This window comes from Alligator sinensis, unplaced genomic scaffold (assembly GCF_000455745.1).
Source record: "Alligator sinensis unplaced genomic scaffold, ASM45574v1 scaffold371_1, whole genome shotgun sequence".
In the NCBI taxonomy this organism is placed as follows: domain Eukaryota; kingdom Metazoa; phylum Chordata; order Crocodylia; family Alligatoridae; genus Alligator; species Alligator sinensis.
In genome coordinates, this window is record NW_005842262.1 from 1,268,207 (window position 1) to 1,284,228 (window position 16,022).

Below are 16,022 nucleotides of genomic sequence, written 5' to 3' on the forward strand. Positions count from 1 at the left end.
GGAATGACTAGAGAGGTAGGAAACAAACTGAATTTTTATTTGACTAAGCTACAGAGTCAAGAAAGGACAAGATTTTAGAAACATTATTCCATCATCCTCTCAGTCAGCTTTGACACAACTGTCATTGCTCATATTGAAATTTGGCTAGAAAGAGGTCAGGAGAGACTTGGGTCCCTTTCCAGACTGCAAGGCACAAATCTGTATTGAGGGGGAGGTAACTGGGAAGTAACAGTAGAGGAAGCATTCAAGGAAGCACAAGTGTGTTTTTTCAAGATGGGAGAGGCTAGAGCTATGATGAGATCTAGAGATAGGATCGTGTCATAAGGAAACTGAGGGGTTGGAGTAGAGCAGACAAACTGCCCGGCAGGGCAGAAGCAGAGTAGTATAGGCTGCATGAAGAGAAGGCAAGTTACAGGGACGAGCATAGATGCTGACCTCGGCTTTTGCTGGTGGGTGCTTGCAGGCAAAAACTCCCCCAAAACCAGCACTTTAAACTTGGCATGTTCCCGCACCAAGCCCCATACATGCCCAGAAGGGGCAGCACATTATTTTAACCCGCTCTTCAGCCTCTATAAAGATCAGGTGCATTAGTGGGGCTTTTTTGAAGCAGCTTTAGCTAAAAGTACCTTAAAGCCCTGGTGAAGCGCCTGATCTTTACAGAGGAAGTACTACACTGCTGCTGCTTCCAGTAAAGTGCGGGGGAGGGTGGTGGTGGTGTTGTTTGGTTTTTTTTTAAGTTCTGCAAGCAAAACAGCCGTGGCTTATGGGTGCTGAGCACCCGCTAATTTTTTTTTAGTGGGTTCTTGAGCCCTGAGGTATCCACAGAGTTGGCGCTTTTGGGGAAGAGAGAGGGCTATGTTTGTTTTGTCAGCTACCTCTTGAAAGAAAGTAGCAAGATACTGTGTATAGGAAAGCCGGATGGGGGAATTTCAGGGTTTAAAGCAGGGGTGGGCAAAATATGCCCCATGGGCCAGATCAAGCCTGCCAAGGGATTCTGTCCAGCCCGTAGTGGGTCCCTTGGCCCCACTGGCCCAGGTGCAGGGGGAAGCCCAGGTTGTGGCATGTGTGGCTGGTTTCCTGCTGCCCCTGGGTATGTGGCGAGGCGGGGGTGGTGCAGTAGTCAGACTCCACTTCCCAGCAGCCCCTGCCATGGTGGCTCCTACTGGGTGCCACTGCTAGTATCTCCGCTGCTGCTGGACCCAGCTGTGCATGGGCACTCCAGTCTGTCTGCCCTGCACCCACCACCAGGGGATGCTGGATGGAGCAGGTGGTGGGTGCAGGGTGGATAGGCTTGGGCTCACAACATTCCTAAAGTGGCCCTCCAGCCAGAAGAATTGCCCACCCCTGCTTTAAAGAATGCATCAACCTTTGTCTTTGGTATGTTCATTGCGGGCATAGGATTTGATTTAAGCAGAAGCAGTAAAATTGTTTAGCTAGGAAGATGGCAGAACTCAAAGAAGGGAAAAAGAATATGTAGTGGATTAAGATAACATCATCATGCTGTTTCAGCCAAAGATGCTCTGATGTCAGGTACCTACTCTGGCTTGCTGGTTTGCTAGGCTACGGGGAAATATAAATGTTCAACAACTTTCCAGCAAGCCAAATTGCTATTGAATTTTCCCTTCTGATAAAACCTACCATACTGCAACTGAACAGCTATATTTGTCTACAGTGTTATCTGTTATTTGTATTGCAGTCTATTTTAGGCCACTTTTGCCTTAGATAATTTCATCTTTAGATTCACCACAGGTGAAAATCAGCCTTCAGTTTTCATGAGGCTCATCTGCCTCTTTGTTAAGGTATAGTGTATGGGAGAGTGTAATAAGGAAATAGATATATTTTTGTGGGAATCCCACCTTAAAATGAGATGGAAGTAACACACAGATAAGGAATGCTGTACTGTTCTGCTTCTTTCACCTGTTAACTTCAACTATGCAGTTATGGTATGATGTTATATATATTGCCCTTCATTTTCCAATAGACACCTCTAGAGCATTTTATACCCACTTATGTTATTTTGCTTATGATGCCAGGAGTCTGCTAGAGAAGACCCTAAACCTTTTTTTGTCTCATTCCATACCTTAAAGAATTGTACGTTTAAAATGTTCTTCAGCTGTTTCCTGTCCTTCTGTTTGAAATGCAGCTGCTTGTTCACTTGTAGGGGAACATCTTTTGTTTGGTGGAGGAAATACGCAGTTTCTGTCAGGGGAAGAAATGCCTCTTTAGTTTCACTTTAAATGTGGCTTTAAAGTGTGTGTGGTGTGGTGTGGTTTTGGTTTGGTTTGGGAACACAGCAAAACAACTTCAGTATGTTAGAATCAGATGTTGAAATATCAGTGATTTTCGACAAGGGTGCTATGGTACCTTGGGATGTAGGGTGGATAAAAATCGATTATTTAATATAAAAATTATTTTTTAATTTAATCATATTTTTGTTAAGATGCTTTTAAAAACCTGTATAAAGCTAGCTTTAATATAAGATATGTTAAAGCTCAAAGTTATCATCATGGAATAGGGATTATAACTTCTAATTATATACTCTTTGAGACAATATATTCATGTAATTTTTTTAGCAAAGTTTTTTATAAATGAGTCACAATAGGCCACGGATTATATTAGGGGCCCTTTCCAGAGGCTTCTTTATAGATTCGTAAAGATTAAAGAAAACCGCTCTACCCAATGGAATGCAGTGCTCAGTCTAGAAGATCCCATTAAGCATCTCTGCGATGTTTAGTTTCAGTTCTGAAACTGGATTTTGAGTCCAGAGATAACATCCTTAACAGCAGTATATGGAGATAAGAGGGATAACAGACCTGATTACCCACCCATCTGCCTCCTTGTCTCTGCAAGTTTGTGTACACAGTCAAGCCCTTACCTTTCTCTAAAAGTGCAAAGTTTCAAGAAGTTAAATGAATAAAAGATATCAAACAACAAGAATGCCTGTTTTGTAGAAAACAATGATTAAATAGAGGCTTACTGACCAGTGATTTAAATCATGATTTAAATGGTTTTGATTTAAATCAAATCCACCCTGATGGGATGTCATGATATCCTTTTTAAGGGTGCTGTGCAATATTACTACTGTTTGGTGTGCAGATACCTACACACAAATCTTAAGATAAACCTAGAGATTTCAGATTCACGGTGTTAAGTATTTTTGGAACCTGTTGTCTTTCTGAGCTCTCTGCAACAGAAGCATCACTTTATTTCTCTGTAGTCACAAAATGAGTGAAAGCTAAAAGTTGGTGTTTTCAGAGCAGTGCCTCGAGTCTAAAAAGGCTGAGAAGCACTGGACTGTTTAAATGTTTGATCTTGAAGACATGTATTTGTAGATTGTGATTTTTGGTGATTGTGAGAGTTTGAATGTTTTGGGGTTTCTTTTGGTTTTTTGGGGGGGAGGGGAGGGGTGGTAAGGGGTGTCTTACTGAGACTAACTTGTAGATTCTAAACTACAGCTGTAGGTTCAAGAGGCCCAGTATTTAGAGGCTGAAGTACCTCAGGATCACTGATGAGGACAAGCTTAGGTCCCTGTCTTGCAACTGAGGCTGTGTGGGTGCAGCAGTCTGACTGCATGGGATGGTTATTTCACAGATATCTCCTGTATAAACTATTGGTCTTAAGATCAATTAACTTTTTAGACAAGGTACCAGTGTTCTTAGGCAGGTACAATAGCATGGATCACTTGTATCTGAGTGGTTTGCAACCCACTTAATTCATAACTGGTTGCTGAATTACAGATTAGTCCCTCAGCTATTCTCTGTGGCCTTTTATTTCAAAGGGTACTGCTACTTAAATAAGCTAGGGTTCATCAGTGATCCTGCACAGCTGATCGGAAAAGTAGTTCCTTTTGAAATAAAAGCTGCAACAAATGAGTACCTTGGTGGTCTCGCACAGCTGTTTGCTGCAGCTCTGTATATAACACAAGGTACTTTCAAACCTTATTTTTTATGGGGAGGTGTAAGGAACCTAACCTTGTAAAGTATTTGCAGAAAAACTAATCTGTTAACTCTTCTGATACTGAAAACAGCCTTGAAATGAGAGAAATATTTGAATGAGGTAGTTTGCCTCCAAAAAGATGTAGTTGTGTGGGTTAGATTTTTCTTTGGAAGGAAAATCAGGATACAAATGAAAATGTTGCAGAACTCTAGAACTTTTGGTTCAGAAAGGATACCTTTTTAGTAGGCCAACTAAAAAATCAAAAAGAGAGAGAGAGTTTTTTTTTTTAATTTTTTTTTTTTTGCAATCTCTCAGTTGGTCTAATAAAAGGTATCCTCTCTGAACCAAGAGTTTTAGAGTTTGGCATTTCTTTTTGTCTCAAACCAGCATAGCTACCAAATACATCCCTAAATGAAAATGTTAGTATTTTAAAAATGTGGGTTGGGACATCAAGTGGTGGTGGACTTAAGTAGTGCCTAAGGGGTTTGCAACCGAAACTATCCCTTTGTTGGCTCTTGTCTGCTGACTCAAAGCAAAATGAACTCACCTAGTTTTACTACCTGTGGTGAGGAAATGCACAAATGAGAGTGACACTTCTGAAACATCTCTACTTATCTTTTCAACAACAAGGAAACAAGACTTTAAGCTGCAATGAACTGGTTTGTTTGTTAAAGGGGATGAAGCCATGGAAATGATTAATACTGTTTCAGATTGTACTGCTGAAAGAATATTTTCAGGGTATCAATCAATTGCCTGAAAGCATACAGAACTGTGCGTCTGCATTGCATTGAGGCAAATTGTCATCAGAGCCATTGGATTTGGCCCATCCCCTGAAAAGGTTGCCAACTGCTTTACACGCATTCTGGTGTGATGAGACTTCTGGTGTAAACCAGACTAATATTTGTGGGGTTTTTTATTTTTTTATTTTTTATTATTATCATTGCTATTATTATTATTATTATTTTAATCTCCACTTTGCACTTCCTGAAAAGTATATTTAATGAGGGAAATAATGGCAATACTAGAGCTGGCAGTCCTAGGGCTCCTACAGGATCTAATGCTGGTTCAGCTCAGTATGTAGATACAGGTGTGCTTGCTTCTCTTGCATCTCTGTGTTATTATATTCTTACTTGAATGAGGCGGAAGGGGAAGTGGAGGGTGATGGAACCTATTGGAAAGACATGGATACCACTAATTCTTTTCCCAGTCCCAAAAATAGGTTCACTACTTCAGATTGTTTTGGATGCCAAGCATATTTTGCAGTAAAAAAATTTCAAAGAAATTGGATCGTGTTTGTGTATGGTGGACATACTAACTCTGGTTCTTTGGTTTACCTGAACCCTTGTTTGGAAATGCTTCTTAAAGAATCCCAGTGACTCGGGGTGGATAAAAATCGAACATTAAAAAAAATCAGATTGTTTTTATTTAAATCAGAGTTTTTTATTTAATTATATTTTTTATTTTTTTAAGATGCTTTTAAAAATATTAACATATAAAGATAGTGTTAATTTAAGATATGCTAAAGCTCAAAGATGTCATCATGGAATAGGGATTATACCTTCTAATTGTATATTATTTGAGACAATATATTCATGTAACCTTTTTAGAAGTTTTATAAATAGGTCACAACAGGCCATGGACTATATTAGGGGCCCAATCTTATGGGGTTGCCAGATGCTTCATAGTAAAGATGAAAGAAAACCACTCTACCCAATGGGACTCAGTGCTCAGTCTAGAATAGCCCATTAAGCATCTCTGTGATGCTTAGTTTCAGTTCTCAAACTGGATTTATCTCCAGAGATCGCAGGCAAACAAGGTTATTTGGGTAGATGTGATATCTTTTATTAGACCAACTAAATAGTTGGAAAAATTGTTCTTTGCAAACTTTTCGGGCACAAATGCTCTTCTTCAGGCATAGGGAGTTTGTTGTCTCCAGAGATAACATCCTAGTTAACAGCAGTATATGGAGGTGAGAGATAACAGACCTGATTACTTACCCATCAGCTCTATTGTCTCTCTGCAAGTTTGTGTACAGACAGTTAAACCCCTACCTTTCTTTAAAAGTGTAGTTTCAAGAAGGTAAATGAATAAAGGATATCAAACAACAAGTATGCACTTTTTGTAGAGAACAACAATTACATCAAGGCTTCATCAAGGCTTCCTGACCAGTGATGTTAAATGTATGATTTAAATCAAATCGATTTAAATCAAATCCACCCTGCAGTCACTTAGGCTAGGGACAGACATTAAAAAAGCTGGAGCCTGAATTGGTTCAATCTTTGCAGGTTAGTCTAACCTGCCCAGATTGAATCAATTTGCAAGTGAATAGGCATTCACTCTTGACTCAGGAAATGCAGGCACATGCCTGCAGTGGCTGAGGCCAGAAGCCAGGGGGCACTAGAGCGAGCCTTCGGCTGCAGGGAAGCTGTGCTGGGCAGAGCATGGCCAACCCCGGCAGTAGCCTTGAGTGAACCGGTTTAATTCCCTCCCTCCCTGTCCCACTGGCACGGACCCGAGCCAGGGTCCACCTGGCTGTCTCCGCTTGCTGCTGAAGGCCAGACACCAGTTGGCATGGTCCCTGAGGCAAAGGGGCCAGGAAGGGGGTTTATTCTCCCCACTTCCCCTGGAGAACTGCGTCCAGAGTCGGTTAGTCCTGAGCATCATCTCTACCAATTGCTCCCTGCGCGGGGTGAGCAATGGAATAAGCCCTTTCCTTGCCCTCTCTGCCAGAGGCTGGAGGGAGGGGGGAAATAACCTCCATCTGCCTAAGAGGCCCATGCCAGCCAATCTCTGGCTGCGCTCCTGCCCCTGTCACTGGAGCAGTGAAGGGGGATGGACTCTGATGGGGGCAGCAGCCTCTCTCGTGGTTTCCTAGGAGTGCAAGTCTCTTCCTGGTGGGGCAGAAGCGGTGGGGAGGAGGCTTCGCTATGGGTGGAGGCAGGAGCAGGGAAGGCACAGCTGCTGCAGACAGTTTGGTGGGCTATGGCCACCCCTCTGAGCCCTGGTGCTGCTGCTTGCCCCATGCAGTCTGCGGCAAGTCTGCCCACCCTGTTTCTGCCGCAGTGCAGCCACCCTGCTGGGAAAAATCTTGCGCTCCTGGAAAACCATGACAGGCTGCTGCCCCCATCAAGGTCCATGCCCTTTCGCTACTCCAGAGGCTGGGGCGGGGGCGTGGCCAGAAGCTGGCTACCATGGCCCCCCCTTCTGTGATGGGGGCAAGGAAGGGAGTTATTTCCCCTCTCCCTCCAGCATCTAGCGAAGAGGGCAGGGAAGGAGCTTATTCCGCTGCTCACCCCACACAGGGAGCAATCATCAGAGGCAGAGGGCAGGGCTGGCAGACCCTGCCTGTGGTCCTGATGGGGCAGCAGGGAAAGTAAACCCCTTTCTTGCCCCCTTTCCATCAGGGGGCCATGCCAGCTGGGGCCTGGCCGTGCTCCCACCTCTGCAGCAGCAATGGGGGAGTGGCAGGTGGACCCAGACTTAGGTCTGTGCTGGCAGAACAGAGGAGGAGGGCAGGAATAAACTTCTTCCCTGCCCCCTTCACCTTAGGGGGCCAGTGTCTGGTCACATCCTGCTTCTACTCGCCCATGCTCTGCCTAGGGAGCAGAGGGGTGGGGCCATCCCTGCTCTGCTGGAGCAGAGAATGCAGCCTTGCCTGGGGCTGCAGAGCATGCTGGGATGTAAGGGGACTCTAATTTAACTTTAAAACCAGGAAGAAGTCTGGGACAAAAGCCTGATGCACATTCAACCAGGTTTATCTCAAACTGGTTTCAGCCGTTTTGAAACTGGTTTATGTGCACTAAACTTCTGTTCTGTTACAGGTTTAAACCAGTTTCTGCTCACTTAAACTGGTTTATGTGCAACTTCTGTCCCTAGCCTTAAGGCAAAGAAATGTCATCACCAAATTCCTGTTCAGCTACATTTTTATACTAATGTAAATCACAAACCCCACCATCATTTACTCTGACAAAAATCAGTTAGTCATAACACTGATTTCTTATCTCTTCCCAAACTGGCAGAACAAACGTGGGAAATCACGTAATCATCCCAAGTCCCAGTTTTCACATCTGTAAAATGGGAGTAATATCTCTGGTTTTAAAAAAATCACTTTGAGCTGTTCATAACTGCTAAATATGTATTAGCACTGTCCTCTTTTCACTTTTTAATTCTGAATCTTTCTCTTATGTCACTTTTTCTTTTCTTTTCTTTTTTTTCCTTGCATATATCTTGAAGATGATCCATTCTAATGACGCCTCTTCCTTTTCGTATCTGCGCATAGCCATAGAAACTATGCTTGTTAGAGTCACAAAGTAGAACTGAACTGCCCTCTTCCATTTTAACTGTTATTGCAGACAACTGTAAAGAGGTTAAAAAAAACAAGTAGACACAAAATTAGATTTGTATGTCATCTCTCTCTCTCACTTTTTTCAGTAAAAGGCTACGGCTATTTGATTCCTGGCAAGTAGCCAGAGCAGCACTCAATAGTCCTCAAATTGCACATCTTCATCTTTTCTTCTTTCCTGTAGCTGTTCCATAAGTAGCTGTGTATCTTGAGTCACAAAAAGGAAAAGCTTGCTTGCTTGTGTGTGTGTGATGCTCCTTACCTTGCCCGTAAGTGTTTATTTAAAAACTTGGTAAAGAAAGCTACAGACTAATTATCAGAGGTCTAGGAACTTCATAGCTCACAGAAAACCTTCTAGTTTAAAATACCACTCTTCTACTGAAGGCATTATACTGTGATTCTGTCACTTCTCTGTAGGTGTTAGACTGGTGGCTTAAGAGTCTAAGGAGGTATCTTAAGTATGCCTGAAATGAACAGATATTACCTGGATGTAATGCTAAGGGAATTCTTCCTTGTGACGGGAGCGATTTAGATCAGGCTGAAAAGAGCAAATGAATATCTCTTGGGTATCTTTAAAGGTTGCTTTTGCAGAGCTGCTGCTTGAAGGGTTCAAAATACTTTTCAGTTTGCAATTTTAAGCGGGTTGCCTAAAGTCTAGGAAACCATTCAAAGAAAAATAATGTAACAACTCTTCAAAGTGGTATAGTAGTGCTGTGCCAGCAAAACTTAAAGCTAGATACAGCAGTTTGGGAAGTAGTGAAAACTGAACATGGAATCACTGCTTGTGTAACTATAATTGCAAATACTCTGTCTTCCTATTCTCAGAAAGAAAAGATAGATTGTTTTTAATATGATACTGGTCATTGATTTATACTCCTACTCTGTAACCCCAGTAAGGTGCAGCTACCAACCATATGGGGATAGAGACCGAACACATTTTCCTGAATCACTGTTGGATCTGGCAGGTTCTAGGCATGAGAGAGAAACCTTTCAGCACTCTAATTGTAAAACAATCAGATATGTGGCATGTTATAGAGTAAATTTTATATTTTTCTTTTTTCTTCCCCTGATCAAGAAAAGAATAATTTCAAATTGAATGCTTCAAGAATGAAGTAAAAATTTAATCTTAATCATAAAGAGAAATTATACTTCATCTTTCACTAGTAGTTTCCTTTAAAGAGCAATGATAGTACTAGAGGAAAGGTTGAAAATACTTTCAAGTGCATATGCCATAAGGTGTTCCTAGAATCGTCTTGTTCATTTATGTCACTTCTTTTTATAACTTCACTGACTAGATCTACTGTCAAGTGTTCAAAATAAACAGAAAAACTATTTAAATGCTAATGTGGGCTTTTAAGACGTCTTAGTATTGTTCATTTTCTGCTTGTCCAGACTGGTAGTACTCAGGGAGTATTAAATCAAACTAGATTTACTGATATTGAAGTTAAAGGCTTTTCTAGTTTTACCAGTACACTACAAGCCAAATGTCTTTTTGAACATGGCAAATATTTTTAAATATCCCTTCTTTACAAACATTATAATTAAAACACTTTACCATTTTTGTTCAAACTTTAGTTAACCTTAACTTGGTATGTTTGACTGCTTGATTCTTAGATGACATTTGGAGACGTCCTCATTTTCTCTACTACATGGCATATACAATTGTTTTTTGTAGGCGTCTCCACCTCAACAAGAAAGCAACAGATAAACAGCCGTATAGCAAGCTTCCTGGTGTCTCCCTTCTAAAGCCATTAAAAGGTGTGGATCCAAACCTGATCAACAACTTAGAAACCTTCTTTGAGCTGGATTACCCAAAAGTATGTACCAGGTTTACAATTTCTTAAGAAGTTGAATTGGTAGGCTCTGTCACATCTGCTAGAATGGTCAGGCTGTGTTATAACCTTTTTTACACTGATTTCATTGTTCTGCCAGAACATCTTATAACTTTTTATCTAGTGCTTCAAATAATGATGTATAACTCTTACTTAAACTTGTTCTCAAGGTAATTTTGATTTTTAGATTCTTAATCTCATATAGTCTATAGGACATAGTACAATGAAAGTTTTGCAAGACAAGCCAATTTTAAATAATGTCTGAAAAGTCCAAATGAATACAATTCATTTTGATGTCTGCTGAGCAACAGCGTACAATTATTGGTGTGGCTGTTCCTGAATGCAAGCCCAAAGTTCTCTTAGTTTAGATTGGTTGTGCTGTACTTGCACTGGGGATATTAGTGAATGATTAATGGTTTTAGTTCATTATTGCTTAGAAAATATTACTTAAATGAATGTAGTCACTTCTGTAAGTGAGGATTACTAGATTTGTTACCATCTACATCAGTGTGTGCCAGCCACTGTGTAAATGAATAAGACTGTCCTTAGGCAAGGAATTAATAACCTAGAGGTGGAATGCTGCAAGCAGTCAACTGCTTGGGCCCCAGCTTTGGGCATGTCATTTACTATCAAAAAGAATGATCACTTTTTCCTAAAGTTTTCAACGTTTACTCTCCACCCTGAAAAATGAGGGCAGCTTTAAGCACTTGTTCGTATCTGTAATACATGCTGAGCATTTTAGGAGTTTGTTGTGTGCTCTAATTTGGTTAGCTCCTGCCTGAATGTGCACCTATTAAAAAAAACAAAAAAACAAAACAAAAAACCCAAAACTAATTTCTAATTTTTTGCAGAAATGTTGCCTAACCCTAAAATATTCAGATTGGTAGTGCTGCTAAGAAGCACAAAGGCAAATGTGATTATTCTGGTGCTTCAGGGTGCCTATATATGAGCCAGGAGGCTGCTCTGATGCACTGTAATTACAGCACATTGGAGCAGACTAGACTAATTGAATCTGCTGGAGTGTAGTCATTCATTACTGCGCTCCAGTTAGCCTCTGTGTCTCAGATCAGCATCCCCATGCTCCAAAATTGCGGCGGGGGCACTTTAACTAAAGCTTATTCGAGCTTTAGATAAAGCGTCCCTGCTGCCATTTTGAAGCATGGGGACACTGATACACAAGAAGCTCCAGGTACTTTAATTAGAGTGGCTCTCAGAGCTGCTCTAAATAAAGACCCCTCCACACCACACACACACACACACACCCCCCCCCCCCCCCCCACACACACACACACACACTCCAGGAGCACACGTAAAAAGGCCCTTAGAGCCTAATCTAGAGAGAGCGCAATATTTAATAGGCAAGCTTAACATTCATAAAAAAAAAAAAAAAAAAATCACTAAGCAAATCATGTTGAGTGTTTTTTTTTTTTTATAGCTTAGTGTAGGCAAAGTACATCTAGGCTGCTTATTACATGTTAGCTTGCATTAATATCAGGCAGTGCAAAAGGGTCTTGGTTATCTACCCTTTAAAACCTAGTTGAGAGAAGGCCTCCATGTTGGGACCTTGTGTTTGAAATTTTCCCCTACCAAGAGAATCTTTTGCTTGAGATTTGAATAAAGCTAAAATGTTGTGCTGGAACTTACATTTTTTTAGATCTAAGACTTTCGTTGGTGTCTGTGAAAGGAAGGACAGGACTAATTATAAGAGCAAGTGAGATTCATATGCACAAAACAAATGTAAAAGGTCCTGGCACAAAGCAAAGTGTGGAGAAATACCTTCAGATGATCAGAATGACAATATTTTAACTTCCTTTTCAAGAATGATACCACACCTTGAAAACGGGGACAACCTTGTTTTCTTCACTTAGGGCGCCTGCACATTGCCGTATGGCGACATTGCTACAGCACCATGCTTTAGTACTTCCTTACTCTGCCATGTGTGTGGCACACAGTTAGATTTTGCAGCTACGTCACCGTAGCAGCGTACTATGCCGGGGGAGTGCACCACTACGGCAACGTAGCTGGTGATTACATGTAGATCTTCACAATCTCTGCATTGCCATAGGGCTATGTGTAGACATACCCTTAGACTAGCTAATTTTAAGTCTTATCTCCTGGAAGGATGGGGTGACTGGAGGAGTGAGTGTTCCAAAAAGTCTTTACCTGGATTCCTTGTACTGAAAATAAGCGTCTAAATTGTTGCAGTCCTAATATGTGAAAAAGCTCCTAGGTATAAAAGCATTATCCTACTTTTGGAGAACTCTGGTGTACGTAGTACAGCGCACACAGCAAGTCAAGTAGCACCTATATTGGAACACATACTGAGCCCTTTCTGCCCTTTTACTGCTACTGGACTTGATTCCCGTTTGCATTAACGCCCTCTTGTAAATGCAGTGGCAAAGCAAAGAGCTTTCTAGTCATCTTTGCCCCTCTACATTGCTGTTGCATGTAAAGGACTTGCAGGCATCAGAAGAGCTAAATCTTACTGTATTTTCTGTAGCTGACTCCTTGGGTAACTTGGAAGTGTCGTAGGATCTGCTTTGAGCTCTTAGTTCTCAACTGAAAGTCGTCATGTTGAATCCTTATTAAAAAACAGCCTGCTGCCCAAATTCATTTAGCCAAGGGGCAGTGGTGATAAAATAGCAAAACCTTATCATGTCTTAACAGACTAGCACTCCTTCTTTGTCAGGTTTAATTTCCTTGGAGTCTCTGTGCTGTCACAGTCCTGCCGGCATAACAGGGTGATCTTATTTTAACCTGTATGTAGATTCCTCAAGGCCAGGATTTATTTCTTTCTCATACAAAGTGGGCAGGGCAGCAGACATCTAAGTTTTATTTTTTGCCAAATCACCTTTAAGTCTTTTTCTGGGCCAGAGACTGGAGATAGCTGTCAATTCCTATGATCACCCTTATTCTTTTTCTCATTTTTTGCACCTGTTTCAATTTCTTGACCATGGGTGACCAGAATGGTACGCAGTATTCCAGAACAGGTCTAGGCAGGGCCTCTGTGTCATTATTTTGCTTCTGGTGGAAATGCTTCTGATGTAGCCTTTTTCACAGCTGCATCAGACTGGTGACCTAAGCATTCTGTGATCAAGTAGCACACAGAAATCTCCCTCTTCCTCCTCGTTTGTTTCCAGCTGATGAGGTCTAGTTGAAGATTTTGTCATTGCATTTTGAACAGGTGTAGTCCACTTGCACGCATACTGAATAACTGCATCATTTCCTTAACACAATGCCAGTCCTGATACGTTGCCTTTGCTTGCACAGCAACCAACATCAGTTACCTGCCCACTGTAAATGCAGAAATTGCTAAACACACACATCTTTCAGCTACGCTGTCGACTTTGTAACTAATTGTACTCCATTTAACTGCACTAGAATTAGTGAATGGAAGTCACTGTCATGAAACTGACTAGCTTGTGTCATTTTCAAGGCCTATAATAGCAGTTCATTGGCATCTCCCCTTACTTTGAAGATTTAATGGTGGCCTGGAAAGTGACTATTAGAAGCCTTGAAAATGAGGAAAGCTGGTTGGCTTTTGAGGTTGCTAATACCCCAGCTCCTACAGGGCTGTGTATTTACCATGCTTTGTTTACATTCAGTTCCAGTAAATGTATACTCTGGGGAAAGGCATAGCCTTTTCTCACTCCAAGGATATGCACTTCATTGAATTTCATCCCCTATCTGTTGGCCAGATCAGTCTGTGCGACACTCCGATCTTCTGAAACATCTGTGGTTTTACTCCATCACTACTCAAGTTCCCCACACTGCTAGTCTTTCCCCAAAGACAGCAAGAAGGGGACACATGCTATTGTGACACAAACTCTTTTCCTCATGAATAAAAACAATCCTGTTTGCTAATACAAGAGAATGCTAGTATCTTACTAATACAGAAAAGTTGTTTCAGGTGAAGGCTCTTTTGGAAGTATTTCTTATCTAGCAAGAACAAAGTATTCCATACTTACGATAGTGCACTTATACTTTTTCCTCCAAATAAAATCCTTTTAATTCTATACCATTGCTTTTTTTTTTTTTAATTGGCAGATTGTAAATACTTCCATATTGAGACATGTTATACACCAAATTGCATTCATTTTTCCTCCCTCTCTAGTATGAAGTGCTGCTTTGTGTACAAGATCATGATGATCCAGCCATCGATGTGTGTAAGAAGCTTCTTGGCAAATACCCAAATGTCGATGCCAGATTGTTCATAGGTAAGTAATGCAACTGCATGGCAGGATGCTGGTCTTTTGGGAAAGTGTTAGGAAGCCCTTAGGATTTAAGTCCTTCTAAATTGAGTAGCCTCTTTAATCTGCAGGTAATGATTTTGGACCATGGGACAGTTGATGGGTGGGAGGGAAGACATAAGTTTGCAACATATATGTGACATCAGTTCTAAAATAAACTTCAGGAAGAATATCTCTGCAACTGAATATTTGCCACGCTTCTTATTCCTGACTCGCTGCTCACAGTGCTAATATAATGCAACTGAGTCGCACAAGTATTAGGGCTGCCAATAGCTGTGCTATAGTGAGCATAAATGCCTTTCAGAATGTGCTCTAAGTAAGTGGTCAAGCTGTTTTGACTACACAGAGTGCTTAAATCAATAAATAATTTTAATTGTCTGAGGATTGTTTCTGCAATACAAAGTTTAATAAAAGAAACACTTATTTGGGAGTGCTGCAGCACTTGTTAGAGCAATAATGCATCCCATTTAATTTAGGATTTTAATGTTTCCTTTTCTAGCTAGGATGAGCTGAAGAGACTTTCAGAAGTGAAAACTAGACATTTATCTGTCATATCCAGTACGCTTACGTGTAAAATTAGTGTCTGGGTTTTGGACACCTGTATAACTTGCTTATTTTTATTTCAAGGTGGCAAAAAGGTTGGCATCAACCCAAAGATCAACAATTTAATGCCAGGGTATGAAGTTGCCAAGTATGATCTCATCTGGATTTGTGATAGTGGAATCAGAGGTGGGTGTGCAGTGTGGTCATTTGCATGTTTATGTGTATTATGGTTTAATTTCAAATGTTGCAGTCCTTTAGTCTTAAATATGTAAATCCTCATAAGTTGCTGTAAATATTGTCCTGTTACCTTTCATTGGCAGATTTAACGTTTTACAGTCTGTTCAATGGTGACATTTTTGGGCAACGAACTTCAACAAAATAATTCTCACTTTTATGGTTCTTGTGACAGAACAGGTTCAAGTATATTTAGTGACTTTCTGTTTTAACAATGAACAAGTGGTTTCAAAAAGAAATGGTTTCATAGATTAATTCTGAAATATTAATAAACTATTTATTCTTTAGTAACACCAGATACATTAACTGATATGGCCAATCAAATGACTGAAAAAGTAGGCCTGGTCCACGGGCTGCCTTATGTGGCTGACAGACAAGGGTTTGCTGCCACGCTAGAACAGGTGAGTACAGATTTTTTTTTATTGTGTTTTGTTAATAAAATAATCCTTTTTATAATGAGCTTTAAAATAATGTTAACTCTTTAAGTAGACAAAACACTTTTCACTTTCAGATGCAATCAGAACCCAAAATTAGGTGCATCTTTAACCTAGATTTACGAGGAGGCACATAGCTTTTTGTCTGGTGATTTTAAGACAGTACACATCCTTTATTTTATATGAAGCTATAAGTTATAAAAAATCATGATCTGAACAGGAAGTTTCTTAGATTAAGGCAAGAATAGCAGTGATACAGGAGATCAGACTAGACCCATCATAAGGCCTTGCTCAGCTATCCCTATGTTGAACCTAGCGACTTAAGACTAAAGCATTTTATCCTGAGGAAGTAAAACTGCTGTTGGTTAAAAACGGGAGGTTAGGAGACCACAAAAATTCATAACTGTCAGCAGTTTGGTTAGTTGGGCTTTCTGTGTAGTTTGAAGGTGTA

General features: G+C 40.8%; 1 protein-coding gene across 2 annotated transcripts in view; it reads left to right on the forward strand.

Moving 5' to 3' along the window:
• The first annotated feature begins 9,898 nt into the window (after positions 1-9,898).
• The window catches only part of UGCG (UDP-glucose ceramide glucosyltransferase), a 13,262-nt gene continuing 7,138 nt past the window's right edge, over positions 9,899-16,022 (forward strand). For both annotated transcript variants that reach the window (XM_025208991.1, XM_025208992.1), the window contains exons 1-4: positions 9,899-10,095; positions 14,225-14,327; positions 14,988-15,089; positions 15,426-15,538. In XM_025208991.1, the coding sequence (XP_025064776.1) occupies positions 9,928-10,095; positions 14,225-14,327; positions 14,988-15,089; positions 15,426-15,538 (486 nt within the window). In that variant the 5' untranslated portion in view covers positions 9,899-9,927. The remainder of the gene's footprint in view (positions 10,096-14,224; positions 14,328-14,987; positions 15,090-15,425; positions 15,539-16,022) is intronic.